The sequence below is a fragment of the Motacilla alba genome, chromosome 3 (assembly GCF_015832195.1).
Source record: "Motacilla alba alba isolate MOTALB_02 chromosome 3, Motacilla_alba_V1.0_pri, whole genome shotgun sequence".
NCBI classification, from domain to species: Eukaryota; Metazoa; Chordata; class Aves; order Passeriformes; family Motacillidae; genus Motacilla; species Motacilla alba.
The window spans coordinates 24,322,723-24,343,243 of NC_052018.1; the positions used below are offsets into that span (position 1 = coordinate 24,322,723).

Below are 20,521 nucleotides of genomic sequence, written 5' to 3' on the forward strand. Positions count from 1 at the left end.
GAAGGGTGAGCACCAGAAATAACCTGGGAAGCTCAGCTTCTGCTGTCTGCTGGACTGGCAGCTACAGAGGCACTCTGCTGAGTTTGGTGCTTGTTGTTCTTTTCAACTCTTTGATTGAAGTGTGGGACAGAAACGCTCTCCACATTAGAGCTTTAAAAATCACTGTGAGAGTAATTTCTGTATTAGTCTTAGGGTTTTTAACTGGTTAATGTAACTTAAGTAGATGGTTTTCAACAGAGTATGGTCTCATTGATCACATCGGGGTGGAATTAATACTTCTGTTGAATTCTTATGATGTGTCTGATGCTGAGCAAATAAAAGCTACAGGCTTAGGAGAGCAGAAGTGCAGATGTGTGACGTGTGGTACAGCCACTGGCTGGCAGCCCTGGGCTACTGCTGAGCCGGGCTGAAAATGAAAATGTGCACATTTAAAGAATTGCAGGAACCACAAGAGTAAAAACACAGCTGAGAGTGACACACAAACTTCATGATTGCATCACAAACATTCACTTGCTTCCTTCTCCAGGAACAGCAGATCAAATGAGCACAGAAAACACATCTGTTTAAGTGCCTTATTTACACAATAGTGTTATTTGGGGTATTCAGCACTTGCATCTTACAAGAAAGCCCACAGCCCTCTCCATCAGCTTCTTCTCTTGGCCTCTTTTTTCTCTTCTCCTCCTCTGAGAAGAGAAACAGGTGTCAAGAGATGAGTAACTGTAATAAAAAGAAGCAATTGGAAATAGCACAGTAATTTAGGCAATGTCTAGAACATGCTTTTTACTTAGCACCTGTTTGCTCTGTTTCCCCTTGTGACATAAAACAGGAAATATACAGTTACTAACAGTGTCTCAGAAAATTCTTGGAGTAGAATAACCATTATTTCTCTGTAGGAATATGAAATGTACTCTCATGATTGTATAAAACCATGGTCTTTCCTCAGGTTTGGTGATAAAATGCTATGCTGAGCAAGATGTGGTAGATAATAAGGTGATGTCAGTTTTTCTATTCTGTCTCCAGGGTCCTTATATGATAGAATTCAGGCTACAGAATCTGCATCAGTGTTTCTGGATGCAGCTACAGCTCTGCATCCAGTGTTTCCTGGGCTCCTTGATTTTAGTGTGATGGCATGAAGTTTGGTGCACCATTCTCTTGAATTCATAGCCTTTTTTCATGTTCCCATCTCCAATGCAGTTTGCTCCAAATGCCTTGCAGTTGCACAGGCAGCAGCATGATGCATCCAGAATATAAATTTCCATTTATGAGAAGTGAAGATTCTCAAGTGAATGCTTTAGATGCTGTTACAAGAATGTTAATGGGAAACCCACTTGAGAAATGACATACTGTCATCACTATCTTATGTTAAAATTATTGAGTACAGTTCATGCCATAAGCAATTCCTTGTGTCTTTCTGTAGTGATTGTTTTTGATATCAAGGGGTGAGCTGACACATGAAAACAGTATTAGACCCTGCAAATAAAGACTACAAACATATTTAAATATTAAGTTCTAGGGTAGTTAGGGTGAGTGCTAAGTTACATGCAACATAAACATCAGATAAAAATCTGCCATTGCTTGCTTGTATACTGTTCTGCATTGCTGGTCTCATCACTGAGAGCCTGCTCTCTTAACAGCATGGATATCTGTTCCCCGGCCCAAGGAGGAAGTGACTCCCCTTTTGGAAGCCTGCTGACATCCAGGGTCTCCCAGCTACCAGAGGGACAGGGCTGGGAGGGCACTGAGCCACGCAGCTGAATGTGCCCACCTGAGGTGCTCCTGTCCTTGTGTGTCAGTTAAAACATTGCAAATGGACAGATTAATGGGACTGGAGAGGCTTCAGGTTCTTCACCTGCACTTCAGGAATGGTCAGTAATGTAAGCAACAGTGTAGTGCAAGCTGCTGTTTGGAGCCCACTGAAGACCTCCTTTGAGGTCTTTAAGTGGTGCAAAGCCATTATGAAGTCCCTTGCCACAGGGATAAGTCTTAGCCTCACAAAAAAGGTTATGGAGAAATGAACGTCTTATTACTGTTTGCCTTCCCACTGAAGAGTGGAGAACTGCAGCTTTCCTCTGGGTATTATGTCACTTACTCTTGCTCCTTTTGTCCCAGCATTTCCAGGAGACACACTGGGGTGTATTTTTACTTCATGACATCAAGCTCATATTTATTCCCTCTGCTGCAGCAGCTCTTGCAGATTTGACTGGTTCTTTGCATTTGCCTTGCCATATTTACTCTTCTGATGGCTGTCTTACACTTCTAAAAACACAGGTAAAATAAAGGCTAAAGAAAACAATTGTCACTGAAGTAACTTTTTTTGTTTGTTCTGAAGAATGTTTCAGAACAGGAGCAGTCTAAGGTTTTATCAGCTTTTCATATATAAGGTATAAAGACTGGTGGGAGATGACTGGCTACCTTTTCTTCCCATTCAAGGCTCTAAAGATCACATGAATATGGCACCTCTAAAGAAACATGCAGAAAGAAGTGTGCCTAGTTAGGGCTCTTGAAAAATTATAGATGAAAAATGGTTCAATATTCATTTATTCATTTATCTTATCTGCTTATTTATCTATTTTATGAGAGTCTTTTTTTTACCAATGTGTTGACAGGAAGAGGTGGAAAGGATGTGTGTTTAGTGGGGATTTAGTGAGATGCTTAAACAGCCAGCTTTAGAGCATGTCTAATGAACCACAGATTGCCAGAGAGCACACTCTTTAACAGTAGGAAACATTTTCTGTGTTACTCTGTGTCTTCATGCTTCCCCTTTCCTTGCTGGTACGTGCAGAGCCAGCCTTGTGTGTGAATCACACCTCAGACAACATGAGGCCAGTTGATGTGGCAACAGAAGGGTGTGTTGTAAAACTTGGCATCCTCAGCAGAGTTGCTGAGAGGTTCCTCCAGCCCCGCAGTTTCTAATATTGGCCTCCTGACTTTGTCACTGTGAACCAGAGCCTGGTTATTCTTCAACAGTCAACTAACAAGCTCCACTACCACCCTCATAAGGCTGTTGGCTCCGTGTTAGTTGTTCACTGGTCATTTCTTCACAGCGCCTGCTGGAAGTTTAGCAATTCCTCCTGCATTTCAAAAGTGTCATTCTGGAATTAGGATAGGAGAGTACTCTCTGCTTGAGGGAATGTGGGGATAGCTCAGTCCCAAACACTCAACAGGGAAAGATCAATAGTTGTGGTGAAACACTCTTTTAAAGTGCTTTTCTGTATGCTTTTGTCTTGGCATAGCACATGTGGTGCCAGTGAATTATATTCATTATTTTGCTTGCTTAAAAATCTCTGTGAACTCAAGTTAGTGCTACTGAGACATAGCTATTAATTTTCATGGACTTTTTTGGTATAACCTTTTGGGATAGAGGGGGAAATGGAGAGAGTGAATGGGGCTGGTAACCAAAATCCATCCTGAACAATCTGCTGTGATCCCAAACCAATGTTTATTGTTATCAGAGGCAGCTGTCTGCCCTCTCTCCACACTTCTATTTGTGGATTTTCGATGGCTATAAATGGAAACACACGCTGGCCAGAAATCACCACAGTGCTCCTGATACTTTTCTGTCCTGACTCCAAAAGTACAGGGATATCTAACATGTAGTCGGGTTGAATCACTTCTGCTGAGGATATTGGGTGATTTTTATTCCTCTGGGAAATGGAGTTAGGAAAGCATGAAAGCAAAGCCTCAGGAAGAGAAGCTTTAGAGGAAAAGCAAATGGTAAGATATATTGAGAAATGTTGATATTTTAAATTTTTTAAAATTTAATTATAAGCAGGAAAATAAATAATCCATTGTATTTTATAGGAGTATTTCCTGACTTCCTTTAACCACTGACCTTGAAGATTAAAACTTCATTAATGTATATTAAATTCATTACAACAGCGCATTTCTGTGGAAATTATGGAAATTTGTGAATTCATTTTGTGTGCATGTGAAATGGCAAAGCTGAAATCTGGTTAAAATTTGTTATCATAACCCAAACTGGTAGCTAATGTCAGTGGTTTTCTTGCTCCATAATGTGGAAGAAGAAATTGTTTGTGTCTGGAATAAATCTGAAACTTACTGAAAAAAGGTATGACCAAAACAAATTATTAAGAGAAAGTGAAAACAGTCAAAGCACAGCTTATTTCTAATTACCTGAGGCTTGCAATACAATTTGTAATTTGCCTTGCATTAATGAGGCTTTTTCTTGATATCACAAAAAGGGCGGTTCATTCTTGGCTTTGCAAAGCTGTGAAAAAAAGTGGTCATCACTCTCGCTAAGAAACAAATTAGCACTGAATTTTTTAGCACTTAAATGGTGGTATTACATTGATTTAGTTTTGTAGTGGGTCAACTTTTACTCCTGTTTAATCACAATGTTGGCCTCTACCAGCCTCAATTAAATTAGTTTCGGCAAGCTTGTGTGTCAGTTAACAGTTTCCAATACCAAGACAAGGTGTATTGGGCAGGAAATAAGGAAAGCACTGAAACTGAAAGTAATGATCTGGTCTTATAGTACCTTTTCTTTAAAAAACCAGTATTTATCTAAAGAGTAATTGCTAAAACTTTATTTCTAAAGTTCTAATGGGAATATTATTTATTGTTTTAATTGTTCATTTTCTCATTAATTAATGAATTAATTCTTTAGACAGTGACCTAATTTTCAATTTGTGGTTGATATATAAAATATAAGGAAAACATCAAAATTAAAAACAAGTATAAAAACCACTTGATCTTTAAGGAAGGTTTCGAGGGAAACCTTTGACATTTTGTTCTAGCTCATGCAAAGAGAAAATACATAGCAATTTAATCAGCCTGTGTGGTTATCTAATTGCAGACCATATCCTCATGCACAAAGAATTGAGCAGCCAACCTTAAGTAAGGCTTTTCCAGAATGCAGAGTGCTTCATTTGGAACACTAATGATCTGTTGTTGACCTTCTTTGTGTGCATCATTTACTAATTTTAAGAAGAGCAAATTGGAGCAAACAGGGACCCCACTGGTGGGAGCCATGCTAACATCCATGTCAGGTCCCACACTGCTCAGTAGTTTCAAAACTAAATCCTCCCAACACGTTGAGCTGAGAGTGTCCCTTAGCAGTGGCCGGTCACGTTTCTGTGGGTGCTCAGCGAGGGGATCAAGATGCCTTGGCTCAGGGGGTTTCACAGCACTCAGCTGACAGTGGAGGAATGCCTCCGCTCTGTCCTCCCAGCCCCTTCTCTGTCCCCTTCCAGCTGAGCCCAAATTTCCTCTACATCCCACCTCAACTGTCTCTACCTGTTTAGTCTTAATGCCTTTCCTTCTGTTTGCTAGATTGATTTCCCTTTGCCTCCACATTTTTTCCCTAGTTTCGTATCTCCTGGATTTTTATTGATTCTGCCCTTTACTCTTACTTACATACTGATCAGGTCAACTGACTGCACGGGAGCAGTGTCCATCAGTGGTACAAATACTATTTGTACATGCTGTTGTGGATGTCTGTTCACATATTTAACTTCAGTAGAGCAAATACATACACTGTTTCATATTCTGCTTCCACCTCCGGTGCTGCCTTTTTGCACTTCACCTCAGTTGCAGACTCGCCGTTTAGCCACACTGGTGTCCTGATAAGTCTGCTTGTATTCCTGAATCATGAACAGCCTTGCATGTGTAAGAGGTTGTTTTCAAGGACATGATAGCTTTCCCAAATTCCCTGTGTTTCCAAGCTGCCTTCTACAGTATCCCACTTACCAGCTCCTGGATAGGCTGAAGTCAGTTTTCCTAAAGCCCAGGGTATGTGTTTTGGTACTTGTCTTCCTCTGTTCCCCACAAGGTCTTGGGCCTCACTATTTCACAGTCACTACAGCCAAGCCTGCCACCGAGTGTACACATCCACAGCCACTTCTTCCTTGTTTATGAATAACAGATCCAGCTGTGTATGGCACTGCTTGGCCCATCCTGTGACCACGTCAAGAAGCAGTTCTTGACGGCCCACACAAATTGTCTGCCTTGCTTGTGCCATGCCATTTTGTTCTCTGCAGGTGCCACAAAAGCTTAAGTCTCATGTGAAAAAACCCAAACAAACAGGGTGTTCAGTCCAGATACTTCCTTGAGTTGTTTAAAGAAATTCTTGAGAGGAGCACGCTCCACTTCCTCACCCCTTCCATGCTGTCTGCAGCCCAGTCCCACTGTGATGTCACCCCCACTGAACTCTCCTCTGATCCTGACCCACAAGCACACTCACCCAGCCCTGTTGTTCAACCTGTAAAAACGTTCTCCAGATTTTAGCTGCTGCTTCACACAGAGATTGCCTTCTTTTCCCTGCCTTTATGAAGAGTCTGTGTCCCTTGCAGCACTATAGCCATGTGAGCTATCCCACCACATGTTATTTCTGTAGTGTTGTAGTTCTATGAGCCATATGTGTGTGTTCTATGACCTGTATTGGTGTGTGTAAGACCAATCTTGGATTTGTATGCCTTGTTAAAAGTATTTTCTAGCTATTTTCAAAAGAACGAAGTCTATGCCATCCTGAAAGTACTCTGACTGTATCATGTCAATCAAACAGAGACCAGTTCATGCTCAGAGTCTAACATAGAAGACAACATCACAGACAGTTTTATGAAATAGTATTGTACCTTTACATTCACTGCTTACTGTGCATGAGATAAATACTATAAAATTCTCTACCACTTCAGGCTATTTCACGTAATAAGAATTCTTATCCTTGCTTCCTGGAGGAATACTCAGCAACCAGGATCCTGAAGAGAGTCTTTGTGTGGAGCTGACTGTGAGAATGGAAGATAATGGAAGGTCCATTTTGTGAAGGGAAAATAGAATGACTCACTATAAAATAGATTGGACTGAGTAGATGGACATACTTGCCCTTTTCAGAGCTTTGAAAGCTCAGAAGGACCCAGTAATTCCAAGGTTTCCCTACTGAAACAATGGCTCACCTCAAAATAGTCTGTTTTGATTCTGAAGTCCTCATCCCTTAATACATATTGCCTTATTTGAATTTATTTTAATTATATTTCGCACTTGTATCTTTCCTATTTGATCTCTCCCCATGAAAAACAGCACCATTGCATTTAAAATAATGTTTACATTGGTATGTTTAATGGGGAACGTTTAATCTTTGTACTTTAGTTTTTGTTATAAGGGTTTTTCTTTATTTTCTTCTTTCATGGACTAGCAATGAAGAACAGTTCTATAGTGAAAAATAGATCAACCAAATGGATTTATGAATTAGAAAGGATGCCTTGCACTCCTTAAAAGGTTAGGTTTTGAATGACAGAGTTGCAGGACTTCATTCAGAGAATTAGCATTTGCTTTTCACAAACAGTATGTGGATATAGCTTTGCAGAGCAAGGCAGTTTGGATCAAGCCTGCCCAAGTGAAACAATGGTTAATCTTTGTACTCTGCTAGCAACATTGGAAGTCCTGTCAATATCAGGCCTTCTCCATGGCGAGTGTGGGAAGTAGAGATTCTTTGAAGAAAGCAGCCTGTTTCCTGAAGTTTGCCACCTAAGGGAGCCCAGACAGAATGAGGATGGTGACTGATGATTTGATGGCAGGTCCTGCTTGCAGGTTTTGTTGTTGATTTAACAACGTGTAAACCAGGTGAGAAGCGAGTATGAGATGGGAAGGGTTGTTTGAAAAGCAGCCGATAAGAGAGCTGGGTGGAGGCTGGTGGGACTGGGCAGGGCAGGAAGCGCTGGGTACAGCCGTGCCTCCATGGAAACCCTTCTGCCAGATCACCCTCGCTCTTGTGCCGTGAGGGCTGGTGTCAGAGATGGCAGCACTCCTCCTGGGCCACTGGTGTCAGGCATGGCAGCACTCCTCCTGGGCCGCTGGTGTCACAGATGGCAGCATTCCCCTGGGCTGCCGGTGTCGCTTCTTTGCCAGGAGCAGGACCCCATGGCCAGGGCTCGGACACGCTCCCTCTGGGCGTGCGCCAGGCAGGTGCTGCTGTGGCCAGAGAAGTGTGCTACGGCCTCCATGGGCCGCCACAAGGAGGGAAGAGGAGCCGAGGGAAGAGCAAGTGTTTGTGCAGATACAGGGGGTCAAACGCCTGGACAATGGGATCTTCTTTGGCACAGCAGAAATCTCCGTGGCTGAAGAAGAAAGAATAGGTTGATAATTTGGTGCTGAAGTTTGAGTATCATGCTCATTTCATGACTTAAAATTAAATAAACACAAAAGTATAGGGTCAGATAAGGATTTATATGAGTACATATTTAAGTTATTCCTGTTTATCTAAGAGGAAGGTTTTAGTTCTTGCTGTGGAAGGTGTGTGTGACCTCCTCTGGGAGATTTTGTTGTGTAGCTGAATTCTGGTGGGTAAGTTGACGCACTTAAGGCATTTTGTGCTACTTTGTCCCAAATTACAGCAGCTTTGGCAAAAAGGGTCGCTTCAGAAGAGTAACTTTCAAATAACCCAGAGCTTTGTAGGTCAAGACTGAGGCTTTGTAGTTGCTACAGCAATAAGATCATAACATGGTGGCAATTGCATCTTGGTGTCCAGGTGTAGGAAAGTGACCAAGGCAGAGCCCCAGCCAGAAGATCAGCATTTCCTCTTGCATACCTAGAGTTGCATTCCTGCCTGTGTGGAGGCATGGATTACTTCAACAAGCTATCGCCCAGAAGGAGGAGGAGGATGGAATAAATTGGAGCCTGCACGTAGCAGCATATTTTTAGCACTGTTGATGTGACATTAAAGAGGACAAAAGAAAGAGGGAAGCACTGCCTCTTGGTCTGCCCTTCTTCCTAATCCTGTCACGGAACATAAATGCAATTATGAAAGAGCTGCCTTTTCCTTAGGCGGATGCCAGTCTTACAGAGGCACTGCTGGGACATTGGAGGTAGGCTTTGGTTGTATCAGTGGGAAAAGAGCTATCTTGGAGAGGTGTCATCAGTGCATTTTTGGTTGGAGGTTATGTGAAACAATACCATACAATATCACACAGGGGTTCAGAAGAGGAGTGCAGCAGATTCCTGTAGGGCCTTGAATGTTGTGGTAAAAGAGGCTTTTCATGAACACGTAGCAATTGCCTATTTTAATGTTTTGGGGTGAGGAAAGATAAGAACCCTATGCCCCTGTGACAGTTGCATCAATTGCTGCCACAAAGTCACACAGGGCAATTCAAGTGATTGAATTTTGGGTGAGGCATCAAAAAAAAGAGTGTTAGTATGGAGAGACAGCCCATGTTGATTAATTAAATCGGATCTAGGAAACAGTTCTAGGCATGAAACTCTCTAGAAATCAATTAAATGGAATTTTTTTCTGTGGTATTGGTTTGAGACTTCCCTGAGTGATACTCAGGTATAACCTGAGAGTTATAACAAGTGAGAGACCATTTCCAGAAATAAGTTTGGCTATGGAGACTGTTATTTAGAAAAAAACCAATTTTTTCCAAAGATATTCCTCAGGATGTCTGAGTTATGGGTGATACTTGTGAAGATATTCACTGATGCTGCTCACACTGAAATTCAGAATGAATTCTAGGAAAAGCTCCTTCATTAGAAGTATAGTGCAGCACTGGAACAACCAGGGAATTTGTGGACTATCCACTCTGGGAAGTTTTCAGGACTTAACCATATGAAATCATGGCCTTGCTTTGGCAGTAGTCTGAAGTTGAATTCATATGCTGGAGTGCTGGAGTGGATGATTTTTGGAGGTCCCTTCCAAACATTTCTTTAATTTAATTTTGAACTATACTACAGCATTTGTCATGAAACATGCTTTTAGCTTTTCCCATCTGCAAGTCTCCTAACACATTTAGTATGGATACACAATGAGACTGTACTTGTCATTAAGGCATCCTCATTCCAACATTTTAAGCCTAATGTTTTCAATCCACTGTTCTTTGAATTCTGAAAGCACTCAGTAACAGAGTGGCAGCATTAAATCTTTTGCTTTTGTATGAATTCCTGAACATAGGGATTTTTGTGGTTTAACCCCAGACAGCAATTAAGTACCGCACAGTTGCACCCTCCATCCCCTTTTCCACCCCACGTTGTGGAGGAGAATAAAAAATATGTCAAACTTGTGGGTTGAGATAAAACCAGTTTTTATCTGTTTAATAAGTTTATCTTTTTAACAAGTTTAGTAATTGAAACAAAATCAAACAATAGTGGTAATTATTATGACAATAATGAAACAGAGAAATAGAGAGGAATGAAAGCTAACAAAGACACGTGTTGCACAATGCGATTGCTCATCGCCTGCTGACCAGTGCCCAGCCTGTACCTGAACAGCGACCAGCTCCTCCTGACCAGCTCCTCCCAGTTCATATACTGGGCATGGTGTTCCATGATATGGCTCATAGCTTTGGCTGGTTCAGCTCAGCTCTCGTGACTGTGCTCACTCCCAGCTCTTGTGTACCTGCTCCCTGGCAAAGCAAGGGAAACTGAAAAGTCCTTGATTTAGAGTAAGCACTAGTTAGGAAAAACTGAAACATCAGTGTGTTACTGAGACCTGTATCCCAGCTGAAACCAGGACAACCTACTTGACGATGTACAGAATAAAAAGAGAGGAGTGGTTAGTGAAAGGGATAAAGAAGGTGGATGTTAATGAAGCTGGGCTTGGAGGACAACATGCATGTAGTGTCCCACATTCCTCCTTAAGGGGAGGGGGCACCCCCCAAGATTCACAGATGACTGTGGTCAAAAAGGGACAACAAAAGTCAGAGGGTCTACAAAAATTGGCAAAGTTTTATTTGTAAATTATACAATGGCAGGACAACTGGAGTGTTAGTCCCTTATGATATAAACACACCGCAGTGGACTTTGAGTAAGGACTAGGGTGAAAGAGGAGGGAAAGAGTAAAGAGAGGGAGAAAGAATAAATATTACTAGTCCTGGCTCCAGCATCAATCCTGCTGATGGGGTGTCCAGGGTCCTGGATCATATGTGTGCCTAAGTTTTGTGGGGGTACATTTTTATTGATAATTTTTGTCTGTTCTGGAGCTACGTGTCTCACTTTCTGTGCAAATTAGTTGTCCTATGCAGTTCATTCTTCTAGATCCTTCTGGAAACAGGTTGGAGGATATTGGGGTTCTTTGGTGGTCTTGATCCCCCTCTGCTGGGTTGGCCTTTTGTTGGCAGCCCATTCCTGCTTCTAGACCTCATTCCAGCACTTGTGCTGTGCTGTGTTTGCTTATCTCCAGAAACCAGAACAAGGATGTTTATCCCAGAGAAGTGCTGCCCTACCTCAGCGTGGCCTGCTTCTCCAGTCGCGTTAGGTGTAGCATCAAGCCTCCCTGAAGTGATGGTTGCTTATTTTCATCTCTCCTTGAGAAGAAGATTCCACTGGATGAGGAGAAGCTGCAGTAGGGTAGCCTGTATTTCACTTTTTAAGCACATAGTCTGCTGCACTGAGGTTAGCAAAGGCAGGCTGAAGAAACACAAACTGTGTGTGGAATGAGTTTGTGCCGCAGACCAATGATGAGGCACTGGTGAGTACCTGCCACTTCCTAACAGGATGGAAAATGGAGCAATGCCTGGCGGTCCTTAGTTTCTAGGACCATCCAAAACTTTTCCTTCCTGTTGCTTCTCCTTTAGAGGGAAGCCCTACCCTGACCCCTAAGTTCTCTGTATCAAGGGAGCATAGCTTCAACTTTTGATTGAACATGAAGGTCATGCAGGAAACCTTTCTGCATTTAATACTTCATTTTTGAGAATTAACTGTTACCTTTTTTGAAAGAACTGATGGTCACCTGTAGTGCATACTGCAAAATAATTTCTGATGGAAATTTTACTATTTTACTACCTTCCTGGTAACAAAGATCCATTCTCGAGGTAAAGGAACAAAAGCAAATTTGCTGAACGTCAGTGAAAAAATAATTTTGCTCAACCACTTTTAATGTGTTGAGGGTTCTCAAAAGTAGAAAGTAACTGGTTGAAGCTTTTCTTATCTTGAATTGTACACAAATGAATGTATTCATACCCCAGAACTGACAGAAATCCCCAAAGCAATTTAACATTTTTCTCTATGAGACAAAAAGTGAATCATTGCCATTCTCTCTTTGCTATATAATGTTTCTTGTTCTTGAAGAACATTTAGAAACCAAACATGGGAAAGTTATTGTAGTTTTTTTTTTATAAATGTTATGTTTTTAAATGATGTGAAATGAACCACCAGGATTTGCTTTAAACATTTAAAACTGAAGATTCAGGAAAGAGCCATCAAAATTTTTCCCCTGTTGAATAGATTTTAAATTGTTTTTATAGAAACTCCATGCATCTCATAAAATGTTACTGACAGTACATTTATCACCCTTTTACTCCTTCATGAAAATACACCTGTTGGTGATGATTTTATATAAAAAGAATGTTTGAAAAACATCATTAGATTTTTCAGGCTCAAGCAAGAATTAAATGGCTTAATATACTTTTTTAGTAAATGCACTTTGAAATACATCCAGATCAAACCTGAAATATCAACTGAGTTAAGTGATATCAGACAAAGAGTAATTCTTAGCAAAGCTCCTGAGCTAAAACTCAGTTCTTTCAGTCTGAGACAACAAAAGCAAAATGCAAAGTATCTTTATTTGAAATTCCAGCAGAGGAAAGGACATGATTTGTCTTTCTCTCTGCTTTTCTTTAATATATCATGTTTTCACTAATGTAATGAAACAGATCTCAGTTAAAAATGCATCATCTTTCCTTATAGCAATCTTGTTAACAATCTTTTAGGTGAATTGACACTGATATTTACATATTAAGAAAAATCCAAAGAAAATGTTGTTTTCTTTTTTTTCCTCGGGAGAGAAGTAGCTCAATCTAACAAGAAATATTTTCTTTTTAAAATTTCATTTTATTCTTAATAACAATATATTCTAGTTTACAGTGTCTTTTTCTGAGAAATATGTGCTGAAGGATTATTATGATAAATGATTTCTGTAGTGACTTTCAGCTCCTTCCCAGTTTCTAAGTCTTAGAAGTCAGGGCTGTGTGCCTCCAACCTTGCCAATGACTTGTGGTGACACAGTGCTGCATCGTGTGATGGATTGCCTGGGGTTTTCAGAGGCTCCAGTGCACTTTAAAGTTTGGGAAATGGGATTATCAGAGCAAATTTAATTTTCACTTTGTTTTATTTGCTTTGTTTTATTCATAAGTGTTATGATAAAAGTGTCAATAACAGGATTACAGGCTATTTCTTTGGTCTCCAATGGTGATTTTGCTTAGGAATCACCATGACCATTTGCATCAGGATACAATGGGATCTGAAACAGAATAGTTACCCACAATGGTATTGTAAGTAAAATAAAACCTAATATTTCATCCTTTTGTTTCCAATTGAATATTTTTTGCGTTTTTTCAGAATGTGCTTCTTGACATATGCAGAAAATCTAAATGAAATGGTTGAGATGTCCAAAGAAAGGGAAAATTGTGATTTTCACCCTTTCACATAATCACAATCAAAGGGATGTGTCCAGAAAATGATTCTGCATACTGCAAAGTGCGCTCAGAAATTACTTCCTGGCAGCAAGTGTGTTGGTAACACTCTCCAAATTACTAGAGACAAGTTAAACCAGTTTCTTAAAATCAGCTAAAGTTGTAGATATTAGTAATTTTTAAGAAGACTAAATGGTCAGACTGCATGACTTCTAGGAGCACTGCCTCTACGAAGTGTTCAAGTACTGCAGATATGAGTGTCATGTAAAAGTATGGAAATAATTTTCATGATGCTCTGGGAAGTGTATGTCTTGGGAGGGGTGTGAGATTGGGCTTTGCAAAAATAGGATATGCTTTGACACATGCTGATTTTCAGAATATCCTCTGGTGTAGCAATTTCTATGGTATTACATATTCCTCAAAATTCAAATCTTATTTGAAATGTTGACCCCAGTATTCTGAAGGAATTTCTTTATTGGGGTTTCTTGATAGGAAACTCTATTAGGAGCAGAAGTACTTATATGCTGTTATATTTACCGTGTATTGTGGATTTCCTGTAAAGCATTACTTGTGTATGAAATGGTATATTAGAGTTTTATAATTAATGTTCTTTTGTTCTGTTTTTGTTAATGTTTCTCATGCAAGATGTTACAGGTTTAGATGTTCCTTTGTTAATGCAGGAGATAGTTGCCTTCTTTTAGATTTCTTAAACAAAAACAATTTGTTCCAATAAGAGAATTATATTCAAAATAATGGCTTTTGTATAAAACATAAATATCAAAAAATCACTTTTGAAGCAGAATGCAAAGATATTTTTAGCATTATTGGATGTTTCTGAGTTCAGTGCACCAGCTTTTTCTGTCAGAAGAAGAGATCAGAACTTGTTCAGAGTGTGACTATGCCTGCTTCTGAGAAAATCAGGCCATTCTGGGAAGTGTCCTAGCCAAATATATATTTTTGTTTTATAATCTGGCAAGTAGAGGAAATTGTGAGAGGGATTTTAGTACTCCAGCTTAGTGAGCATAAAAGGAATCAGATAATATTTGAATTCCAAATGATTGTTTTGGAAACCAGTGGAGACTTGAAATCATTGCATAAGTATTAATAATATTTGCATAATCATTAGCATTCTTAATATCATGATTTTCTATGATGTATGTTGCAATTTCACCCATGAATCACCTACATAAGGGCCTTTTAGCTCAAGGTTAGGAGTTCCAAATGACTACTTATCTGCAGAGCACACTGCACATGCTATTGTATGCTAAATTCTTCATATGAGTTCTTTGTAAATGTTTTTCAAGTTGTTTGCTTTAAGCTGCTATTGAACATGTAGAAAAGGCATGAATTCAAGTGATCTTGAAGCAATCTTCAGAAGACTATGACCGACTTATTTTTTTCCCATCTGACGCATGAATAAACATCCCAAACTGTTATATTCTTGAATTCAACAAATAGTTCTCTAATTAAATGTGTGTAATTAAAAATTTGTAGATTTCATGAACAGAAAGTTATTTCCATAATTTAAAATATTTTTGTGCTGGAAAATGAGGCGTGTTTTAAAGCAGTTTTAATGACGTTTTTAAACCATAATTATATAATAAGTTTAAAATGTTTTCTGTGCTATTACTTTCATTTCAGAGGAATGAACATATCTGACAGAAAAATAATCAGACAGTACATTTATGTCTATTAGCTGTGTGCTGAAATCAGTTATTTAGAATTCCACTGAAGTGACTGGCTAGGTATTATGTGGAATGGCATGTGCTCAAGCTGTTTGGGACTATTAACCCACAAAGAAATTGAAAGGCGCTTTTTAACTTTTAAAATAGACACAGGTCAATGAATTCTATCTCAGTGAAGTTTATTTGCACCAACCAGTTACTTTTCAAAATTGTTTGATTATGTTATCATCTCTTAATTTCACATTTTTGGCCTGTTGTTGTGGTGTGCCATCCCTGCCGGTCCTCCTCCAGCTGAGCAGCAACACTCCCCTGACAGAAACACCTCTGGTGCTGGGTTTTGTAATTTGGCTTTTCCTGAGCATTGCTGCTGCCTGTCAGGAGATGTGGTCTGTGGTACCTGAGTAATAAATCCCAGTCTGGCTTTGGGTGTGAGATGAACATCCAGGTGCATGTTGAGCTGAGCCAAGGCAGTAGCAGCTTTGGATAAGCAGCAGTGGTAGCGTGGGTACCTAAGGATGTTTTATTCCCATATTTAGGCACATGTGAGTTTACAGATGTGGAAGAGGAATGAACACAGAATGGAGGAGCAGTAGATGTTAAAAAGTTGAACCTGGGAGAAGCACAAGTGCTATTTTGAGTTGCTAAATTTGTTTTGGTGGGGAGCTTCAGCACTTCATAGTTTCCTGAAGCAATGGGACTTAACAAAAGCATTTTGCTCTTTGCTGCATATGTAGTAAAATCAGTGCTGCAGGGAAAAGTACTGGTGAAGTAAGAAGTGGGGTGAATCTGGGGGGCTCTTTGCACTCACTGATGCTGTGGCAAAATGTGGCATGCACCACAAACCTTTTTAATACTGCTCACCATACACATGGTTGTAATACACACATTAGACAAGAATTGAGAGGAAAGCTGGTAATAAGACCGGAGAGGCAGGGAGTCCTAAAAATTATTAAAAGAAGGTGGAAAAAAAGTAATAAAAGTAATTCTTCCTGAAATGGGAGAAATTAAAGAAAAGGGAAAAAAGGTAATTACTTTTGAAAAATGAAGTAAAAAAAGACTGCATGATGGTGGGAGTGAGAATTAAATAGATATGCGTGAATTAAAGAAGTTCAAGAAATGTGGGAATAGAGATGGAGAATGAAAAATAGGGCATGTGTTGGGCTGAATTTTCAGCAAACTTATCTTTTAATAATTGATGTGTGACTAGCTGTATTTTATTTGTCAATGTCATAATTCCATCATTTGTACCTACTATTAAGTTTCCTCACACTTTTGGTGAATAGCTGTGTAGAATTCACAGATTACTTGGGAGAACACCTGTAAATATCTTCTAAGTTATGGCTCGACAGCAGAAACTCCCTCTGTTAATATGTTTATAGCAACCCTTTGTATTGGTAAAGTGATTCTCCCAACATCTGTTAATTCCCCAATAGACACTCAGAAGTCTCTTCCATGAAAAAATTTAGTTGTGTTTTTTCACATATTACCGGATAAAAGATTTCAGTAAGGAGACGAAAACCTTGTTGCATTTTTCTTGCTGGCTTCGTCAGCACAGTTTTCCACCTGCATTGATGTTGATACTAGGGGAAAAAACCTCTTTTCCTTCTGTACAAACACGTTTTGCCATTGATTTCCATATCCGAGCCTTGCTGAACTGTAAACAAGATTTCCCTCCTTTCCCTCCGGCTCTTTATATAAAGCACTTGACTGCACTTGTTACTCAGTCTCAACCAATTGTTTTCTGCTGATGTATAGAAATAGATGTAGATAGGTATACAGAAGATTTTATGTCCTGCAACGGCTGTATAACTAGAAGATATATTTCTGCTCAGAAAGCTGGGAGTGATACTTTGCATCATATCTTAAAGTGAGAATGCTTCAGCTCTTTTCTTGATTTATTTTGCTATTATTATTTCTATGGTTAATATCTCTCCAGCATTGCAGACAATCCTCCTTTGCTGCTATTCTTTCAGTGACATGGTTGCCTTCTCACTCGACAGCACTAGGCAATGTGTCACATTTTTGGTTGACCTCTTGTTCTTCTGTATTTTCTGAAGTGTTTACAGGATTTGTGGCACTCCTGCTCGCTGCACTCCAGGCATGTGAGGCAGCTCACAGGCTGTGCTCCAGCCTGGCAGGAGCTTTGGACATTATAACAAGAATTGTCCTTTTACAGCTTTGCAGTGCTCTGCAGTCCCATGGTTGGTTCTTTATGTTAGTCTAGAGATAACCTGGTATTTTTTCAGCATTAGGAAGCCTGAAGTAATATCAGATAACATAAATTAGATTGTGTGGTTGCCCTTGTTGTTTGTGGGCTCTTACAAGATCGTATTTTGGTTCCTTTATTTTCATTTTGGTTGTCTTCTGTCACTTGCAGGAGCAACAGACTGACTGCTATTAATTTCTGACATATTTTTTATTTTTTTGGCATCTGGTTGGCACCTGTTTCTCTCTGATAAATACTTAGGGCTATGACTTCGTGTGGATCTGTGCACACACTTTGTTAGCAGTGCTCCTCCACTGATTTTTTTTTGGATTGCTTCTGTGATTTACTGTCCATGGGGACTGGAATTTGCTGTTTAAAAATTTGATAATTCCATGAAAATTATTGTTGTAAGCACTGTGTGTCTGGCTGCTAATACTGAGGTGAATGTAAGCACTAACTATGTCTCCCTTTAGGAAAAGCACTGTTAATTGCTAGTGCTCAGCTTCATGTGGCTCCTTTTCTACAAATGCAGCCAGTTTTGATTATATACCATTTTGCTTTGATTGAAAAAAAAACAGCAACAGGGCCCCAAACACTACAGATTTTTTTTTAAAGCTTACCACCACAGAATGCAGGTTTATCCAGACAGTGGCTCGCATCCTGATACAGTCCCTGGTCCTGTCTGTTATTATGGGCCCTCTGTACAGGCTTGGCTGCAATAGACATAGGTGAAATTTGGGGGGAACCACTCAAACACACACTTTTATTTTTTTTTTAAATGATTTTCTTGAAAACACTTGTAACTATTTCCTGGTCTTAGCAGCATTTTAATATTCCTGTTAGGGTGTGTGTGTGTGTGTGTATGTCTATTTCTACACAGTTTTGAAATACCTAATGTACGTTGATTGTACTGGAAAATAAGAGCAATTAATTTTTCTTTGAAGCAGAATGGGATGAAGGGAATGGTAGTTACTGAAAAAAAGATATTATTCCCGTGTTTATTTGGATTTTTATTTTTTTTTCTGTAGAGTGGATTTAAAAGTGCTCAGAAGAAATTGAATTAGCATAATATGACAGTTTTTATTCCCTGACATAATTCTTTCAGTCAGCAAGGAGATGTATTTAATAAAAGTGATATGTGTCTCCTTCAGCTTGGCATAAGAGTTCATATTTGGTAATGCATAGCGGCAGTGATTGCTGAAATACAGTAGTTAGTCTGATGGCTAATTTAAAAGTAGAAGGAAAATGAGATGTTTGGATAGAAGGAGAAAGCATGTCATATGTAAAATACTTTTTATCATAAACAGGTCGGAGCTTATTTTGTGTTGCAATGATAGTTCACTACTGAGCTCCAGAATATTATTGGGAAATCCCCATGTGTCAGATTCTTCAGAAAACAGGTGTTTCAGAAGAGGGTTTTGAGACAGAGTTTGGTGTTTAATACCATAAAAAAGGGGGACAGGAGACAATGTAGTAAAAAGAAACATTACAAAAAACAACCTTGTCTCTTACTGTTTGTGTTCTCTCCTGAAAAGATGGAGGTAAAAATTCAATTAGCAGCACTAGTCACAGGCTAAGATTTCAGTTCCCCAGAAAAACACTCTGCAGTCAAGTTCTGCTGCTATTTTTAGCAATTTTTCAGCTTTGCTCAAAAGGATGGAAGATGAGACCACTGCTGGTGAGTCACATTGATGACAGAATGGATAATATCAAGTAGGTGTTTGGCTCCAACATTAACTCTCCTCACCAGTAAATATCTTCACTGAAATATTGTGTCAGGAATGGAGGATTGGACCAAGCACAAATGTTTTGAAGTAATATTGTGAAAGCAGGTAAGGTGATGGCTTGCATTTTTTGTTTGTGATTTGGGTGCTTCCTGGTGTAAAACTGAGGCTTAACCTGCATTTGGTAATCCTGGAAAAAAGTGGTATGAGTGAGGTAGGACTATAATATTCCTTGCTTGGCTCACTGCTGTAAGAGCAGTGTTGGCAATATGAGGTCAGAAAACAGGAATGGATGACTGAATTGGAGATCCAGTCCATCTAGCTCAGAGTCCTGTCCTCAGCTGTTACTTGAGGTTCATGTTATGATAAAAAAGGCATAGTGAAAAGGATAGATATTCCTGTGTCTTCCTATTCCCCCTGAGCTTAGTGTAAGTAAGTGGATCTGTACACTGTGGATGTATTTTCTTGGGTTTTGATCTGTTTTTCTTTTTGGCATCTGGAACTTCCTGATGCAGCAAGTTTCATAATAATTATGTGTTATGTGAGCTGACACTTTTGTTTGTATGATAAATTCATGTGATGCCTCATGGCAATTTTGTTCTTATCCCAAGAATCCATGACACTGTAGTAGAAACTTAGCTTTATACAGATCTCTTTTTCTATACAATATTATAGTAGTCATAATCTTGTTCTAGGTACACACTAGCTCATATTTACAGGGAATCTTGTGCATGAATGGTCCAACTAATGTTGCTTAGACAGGAATAATGTCCCCTCTTTGAGAAGTCTGTAATGTTATAGATATATAATAGATATAGATGTTACCGATATTATGACACAGATATTAATGTTATAGATATATAATCAGAGACTATGATTAATCTGACCCATATTAAACTTTTACCTTTAGGTAGAATGGACTGCATCTCAGAAGTGCCACTTCCTCGCTTTTGTATGTAGAGACAACATGGCTTAGATGTAGATTTCTGTTCTGGACGCCTCTGCATTTGGTCAGATGAATATTGCTTTTGGGGATGTCATTCGTTGTGGAAGAAGTAATATCTATTATCCTAGGAAAAAAACTGCTTTATGAATCATTCACCATATAGTAAGCTGGTAAAATGCATTTTACTTTCTCTCCTACCTCAGACACTCTTTGGGTAAGTGGTAGCCAGACCCTTTGGGCACTAGCTAAGGTGCTTTTGCAGTACAGAAGGAAATGGCAAAGGACATTTTATACAATGAATACTCTTAAGCAGGGTTTTTTTCCTTAATGCCTGACATCATGGTGTGCCCACAATTTTTTTTTGGTGAAATTGTCTGTAACATCAAGACAGCCCATTCCTTGGATGATGTGTTTCATTTAGATTGTGGAGAGGGCTCCCAGCACAGTGGCTCTTCAAAGGTCACCCAGAACATTTTGATTAATGCTCTCTTGTGTCTGTTTGGCAGCTAGCAAAAGGGAGGAAAAGAAAACAGACAAAAAAAGCAAGGCAAGGTGAAAAAACCACTTTGCTCCTTTAATAAAGCAAGGTGGCAGGAAAATGTTAT

General features: G+C 39.4%; 1 protein-coding gene across 6 annotated transcripts in view; it reads left to right on the top strand.

The window, feature by feature from the left end:
- The first annotated feature begins 3,357 nt into the window (after positions 1-3,357).
- The window catches only part of LOC119699896 (muscular LMNA interacting protein), a 103,443-nt gene continuing 86,279 nt past the window's right edge, over positions 3,358-20,521 (top strand). For 2 of the 6 annotated variants that reach the window (XM_038133946.1, XM_038133947.1), the window contains exon 1: positions 3,362-3,714. In XM_038133946.1, the coding sequence (XP_037989874.1) occupies positions 3,652-3,714 (63 nt within the window). In that variant the 5' untranslated portion in view covers positions 3,362-3,651. Of the gene's footprint in view, positions 3,715-20,521 lie in introns of all 6 variants that reach the window. The other 4 variants (XM_038133948.1, XM_038133950.1, XM_038133949.1 and 1 more) reach the window with 4 other exon arrangements.